General features: G+C 41.8%; 1 protein-coding gene across 2 annotated transcripts in view; it reads left to right on the forward strand.

Annotated features, from left to right (window-relative positions):
* The window catches only part of lmo4la (LIM domain only 4-like a), a 29,059-nt gene extending 24,238 nt beyond the window's left edge, over nucleotides 1–4,821 (forward strand). Inside the window, exons 3-5 of one of the 2 annotated variants that reach the window (XM_086170815.1) lie at nucleotides 1,994–2,090; nucleotides 2,189–2,347; nucleotides 4,018–4,821. In XM_086170815.1, coding sequence (XP_086026941.1) covers nucleotides 1,994–2,090; nucleotides 2,189–2,347; nucleotides 4,018–4,026 — 265 coding nt within the window. In that variant the 3' untranslated portion in view covers nucleotides 4,027–4,821. The remainder of the gene's footprint in view (nucleotides 1–1,993; nucleotides 2,091–2,188; nucleotides 2,348–4,017) is intronic. The other variant, XM_086170814.1, reaches the window with a different exon arrangement.
* The last annotated feature ends 1,179 nt before the right edge of the window (nucleotides 4,822–6,000 follow it).

Consider the following 6,000-nt stretch of genomic DNA (forward strand, 5'->3'; position numbering starts at 1 on the left):
TCCAAATACATGTAGAGCTTAAAAGAAAGAAAAGTTCTGTCATTTTCCTTTCCTTCTTCTTCTTTTTCTGTGGTTTGTTTTTAAGTGCTCAAGGCAGAAGTGTCCAGACGTTTTGCAAAGCGGTCATATTTGGTGAAAATATGTGAGGGCCGATCATTCTTTGAACCGGTAACATTAAATGCAAAGAGATTTGAGAATGGCATACTTTTCATGTCTTAACACATAACACAAATATAAGTATTTTTCCAAAATCACTCTTCATTTCACTCATATAAAATGTGGAAAAAGTCTGTCTGGGGAAAAAAAAATAATTTCAGAAATATTAAACAAGTTAATTTGAAACATTACATCCCATTCACTCTTGCATGCTCACTAAATTCAAAACATGTGAACAGGAAAATAATATTATTCAGAAGTATAAAACATTGAGGTCCATATGAATCCTTATATTATTCCTTATCAAAAAAAGGAAGAATGTTTTCGATGATTTCAATTTTAGACTCAGATCGAACATCCGAAACAGAAAAACCAGCGATATAAGATTTTATTATTGTTTTTACGACAAAGGTTGCAGGCCGGTGGAAATTTGAACACGGGCCTCATTCGGCCCGCAGGCCGGACGTTGGCCACGACAAAATTCGAGCTGCACAGATCTTAGAACTTTTCGATCCGAATTCTCGTTTTCGCGATCGTTTTCCTAACGCTGCAAACCGCCAAAGCACAGAAGTGTCACGGAAGAATTCATCTGGCTCCGGATGCGAACAAAAAAGGGGGGGGCTGACACCAGTCAGATTGAAGGGGGCCGGGAGTTTTACTTACTGCAAACAGATTTTTGAGTTTTCCAGATGTTTAATTTTCAACGTCGTCCATCATCCGAAGCCAGACGTGAGAAACGCAAACACGAGAGCGAATATGTATAACTGTCAGCCCATCTCTACGCCCGCAAACATCATTATAAACACCGTCTTTAGCGGTAAAAATGTCGGCTTAAACCGCCGTCCTCATTTATTTCGCCGGAAAGATGTAATGGAGATCGGATCTGCTGACGACAGCCGGCCTTCACGGCTCCCATAACGCCGCGGCCCCTTCTCGTCGAAAGCAATTGTTCAGCCGGATTACGCTGTAAATCAATTTCGACGAAGATGTACGCTCCCCCCACCCCCCCAAAAAAAAAAATAAATGAAAAAACTGAAAAGAGCGACGTGCAAACACAGAGGCAACAGGAGGCCGGCGGCGGCGGCGGCGGCGGAAAAGGAGGAGCCGTCTTTCACCACCTGAGTGCCACCACTCCGCTCCCAAACTTTCTCAAGCAAAAGCAATTTCCCAACACTCAAATATCACAAGACTGCATCTGAAAGCGCCCTGGCTGCGTGCCAGCGCAGGTAATTAAATTCAGAGAACTGATCAGCCAAGGGCAAATTCCACCGCCGCCTCTGTGTTTGTGTGTGTGTGTGTGTGTGTGTCTACTTTTAATTTGAAACCCATCTTAGGAAAATTGAGCATTGACAGAATGGAGTGTGTAATTAGTTGTTGCGGGGAGAAAAATATACCCGTAGTCCTGTTTCGGGACGCCGGATGACAAAGAGACGCGTCTGCTTCCGATTTGCATTTTCTGCTAAATCCGAGCCCGGTTGTATCGGACCGACACGGCGTTGGCGTTCGACCGCGACGGCGTCCAACGTGCTCAAAGCCCGGGGCGTTGGAGCGAGCGCCTCGTCAGAAACGCGTCTTTTTTTTACGCCGGCTCTGGTTTCATGTATTGTGCGAAAACACTTCCTGCTTTTGGGAAATTCACACCTTCCTCTGCAGATCCAACAACGTGGGTGAGAAACACCGGAGACGCCGATTAATCCGAAAATAGTCGCGACACAACCCGCGTGCGTAGACATGAGCTTTACCGCCAACCAAGGAAGGATGAAGGTGTTAGTTAAGTAACGGCGGGTTAAGCGAGCTGCCGTGTTTCAAATGGTTTGTCGTACGATTGTGTGCGCAGGTTGTTCGGCCACAGTGGCGCTTGCAGCGCTTGTGGACAGTCCATCCCCGCCAGCGAGATGGTGATGCGAGCGCAAGGAAACGTCTACCACCTCAAGGTGAGCGCTGGGTTTTTTTGACGGGAACGGGAGAAAACAACGGTCTCTTTTTGGTCGAAGTGTGTGGAGTTACATCCCGAGTCTCCGTTTCGTCCTAGTGTTTCATCTGTGCGACCTGCAGGAACCGCCTGGTTCCCGGGGACCGTTTCCACTACATCAACGGGACGATCTTCTGCGAGCACGACCGGCCGGGAGGAGGCCTGATCAGCGGACACCCGGCCGCCCTGCAGGCCAGCAGCATGATGCCTGACCAGAAGGTTGGACGCTTAGGGGGGCCAATAACCCTTTAGTTAAAAAACAACCCAATTATATATACATATATGCATAAATATGTACTACAGTTGCAGTATTTGCTTTGAGAATGCTAATAGAGAAGTACAGAGATGGTCAGAGGGAGTTGCGTTGCAGTTTTGTAGACCTAGAAAAAGCATATGACAGGGTGCCAAGAGAGGAGCTTTGGTATTGTATGAGTGGCAGAGAAGTATGTTAGACTGGTGCAGGACATGTATGCTAGCTGTGAGATAATAGTTAGGTGTGCTGTAGGGGTAACAGAGGAGTTTAAGGTGGAGGTGGGACTTCATCAGGGATCAGTTCTGAGACCCTTATTGTTCGCAGTGGCGATGGACAGGCTGAGGGGGCCAGTAACCTTTTAGTTTATTAAAAAAAACTACCCAATTATAAATACATATATGCATATATATGTACTACAGTTGCAGTATTTGCTTTGAGAATGCTAATAGAGAAGTACAGAGATGGTCAGAGGGAGCTGCGTTGCGGTTTTGTAGACCTAGAAAAAGCATATGACAGGGTGCCAAGAGAGGAGCTCTGGTATTGTATGAGTGGCAGAGAAGTATGTTAGACTGGTGCAGGACATGTATGCTAGCTGTCAGACAGTGGTGCAGTGTGCTGTAGGGGTAACAGAGAAGCTCAAGGTGGAGGTGGGACTCCATCAGGGATCAGCTCTGAGCCCCTTCTTGTTTGCAGTGGTGATGGACAGGCTGACAGATGAGGTTAGACAGGAATCCCCATGGACCATGATGTTTGCGGATGACATTGTGATCTGTAGTGAGAGCAGAGAACAGGTTGAGGAAAATCTATAGAGGTGGAGGTATGCTCTGGAAAGGAGAGCAATGAAGGTTAGTCGCAGCAAGACAGAATATATGTGTTGAAATTAATTAAAAACCTGAATGGATGATTCACACAGATACAACACTACAGTTATGTTACGAGAAGGGATCACATTGATGTGGAACAGACGAGGCAAGATGCTGAATGAGAACTATGCGTAGGAGATGCAGGGAATAATGCTACAGCCGCTGAGCCAGAGTCCAGGAAACAGAAGCCCTATGCTCTGATTATTTTACCATAAAAATAATTAAAATAATAAATAAAAATACATTTATACCATAGAAACTGAAAAAAATCAGCAAAAAAAAAAAAAAAAAAGTTAAAAATCCTCAATTCCTATCCCATATCTGAATAAGTTAAATATTATATTGTAATATCTTATTAAATACTTTGTTCTTTACATAGTTGAATGTCCTGACAACAAAATCACGCAAAAATGATCAGTGGAAATCAAATATTTTAACCCATGGAGGTCTGGATTTTGGAGTCACACTCAAAATTTTAGTGGAAAAACACACGACAGGCTGATCCAACCTGGATTGAATGTCCTTAAAACAAGTCAAAATGAATCAGTGTACATTGTGTTGTTTAAGTGTTTATTTTTGGAAGCAGTATATAAATATATAAACCTACAACCACAACTTCTCCATGACAACTTACGACAACTTTTTAAAAAATAAACCGTAACACAGCACGTATCTCGGAAAAATCGGCATCCTGGGTCGCCCAAACGAAAGACTTGAAAATCCTTTTTTTTTTTTTTTTTTCTAGTTAATAACCTGCCGCTTCCTGTTTCCAGGTCTGCTAAGCGAGATGATGGGAAACCAAAACGTGTGCCTTCTCCCTTCCCCCCCCCCCCGCCTTCCTCCACGGTCTCTTCTCCACCTTCCTCTCCCGCCCGAACGCCCGCCGCCGGTCCATCCCCCTCCGCCGAGGAGTGAAACGCAGGAACGGGGACGCCGACGTTCACGGGCCGCCGTCCGCCGCGACGGCGAAGGACACCGACGGGAAAAAAAAGCATCCGCCCTCGAAGCGATTTTCGGTGTAATCGCTTTTTTATCGAGTCAGTCAGTCCGGGTCCGGAGGCCGCGCCGACCCCCGTTCACCGTTCTTGGGTTCCGGGAAAAGAAAGTATCTTGCGATTTTTTTTTTTGAGGTGTTTTCCAAACGGTTTTAAAGACAGCCGAGCATGAAGAGAAGGCGTGCCGACGCTGTGTGTAATCCTTTGCGTGTCTGTAGGACCGAGGCGTCCGACCGACAGCCCGGTCTCGGACTTTTTATTATTATTATTATTGTTATTTTTTTTACCTCTGGGTTGTGGATATCTTCTCACAGACTACACGTGGCAGTAAGTGAAGACCAGACCGGTGGGTTCCTGGCTTTTGTAATTAACTTGTTTACGTCCAGTGTGTGCAACTAATTCTACATAGCACTGCTTCCGGTGATCTCCTCGGTTTTTAGGTAGATTTCATACATTAAGACGTCTGATCCTTTTTTTTCTTTTTTTAAAATAAATAGATGACTCAATAAATCGTATGATGATCATCTTGCGGTGAACTGAAATGTGTGTACAGTGAATAATCCACTCAATAAATGACTGCTTTTAAATTGAACTGAATGATTCTTTGCCGTTACGTTCATTCACATATTGCGCTGGTTAAAAAAGAAAAATAATTCATGATTAAATGAGGTGAATAAATTGTTTTATTCTCTATTTCAGGGGCGCTCAACACATCAATCCCTTTCGGAATAAAATCATGTGGTGATCATCACACTATGTCATGTCATCCAAAATAGCTGTTAGCCTATCATCCATCGACGCGCTTGATTGACATACAGTACAGCCAATCAGAGATCTCGACAATACATATTCTAAATATTAAGTATACTCAGTGTGTAAATATTTATATATATACATATATATGTATATATATATATACATATATATATATATACATATATATACATATACACACACACACATATATATATATATATATATATGAAGATAAGATAAGATATATTTTATTGATCCCCATGAAGGAAATGCTTGTCTCAGCAGCGTCACAATTAATTACAGTATCAATAAATATGAGTATAAATATAAAGATATATAGAGAGACAATGAACAGATAGCAAAAACATCAACAAATAAATAGACAGCAGAGTGAATAACAACAACAAGGTTAACAATAGACAACAGAATGGCAAATAAATACACATAACTACACACACATATATATATATATGCACGTATATGTACATATGTACATATATACAAATGTATGTATATATAAACACGTACATATAATATATATACACATAAATATATGAAGGACTGTCTCAGAAAATTAGAATATTGTGATAAAGTTCTTTATCTTCTGTGATGCAATCGAAAAAACAAAAAATACTTTTTCATGATATTCTAATATTTTGAGATGGGATTTTTGAGTTTTCTTAAGATGTAAGCCATAATCAGCAATATTAAAATAATAAAAGGCTTGCAATGTTTCAGTTGATTTGTAATGAATCCAGAATGTATGACATTTTTGTTTTTGCAATTGCATTACAGAAGATAATGAACTTTATCACAATATTCTAATTTTCTGAGACAGTCCTGTACGTATACACACACACATACACACATACATAAATATAATTTTTATCAATGGTAGATCATTTTGACTTGGTCGTTTTAAGAATAGTTTACAAGTGTTCGCAAAAATCACGAGTCTAACTCACGTGTCAAACCGTGGGACGAATGTGGCCCGCGAGAACGTCT

This window comes from Fistularia commersonii, chromosome 23, assembly GCF_037954325.1.
Source record: "Fistularia commersonii isolate RoL2024-O1a breed Wild chromosome 23, RoL_Fcom_v1.0, whole genome shotgun sequence".
Lineage (NCBI taxonomy): Eukaryota > Metazoa > Chordata > Actinopteri > Syngnathiformes > Fistulariidae > Fistularia > Fistularia commersonii.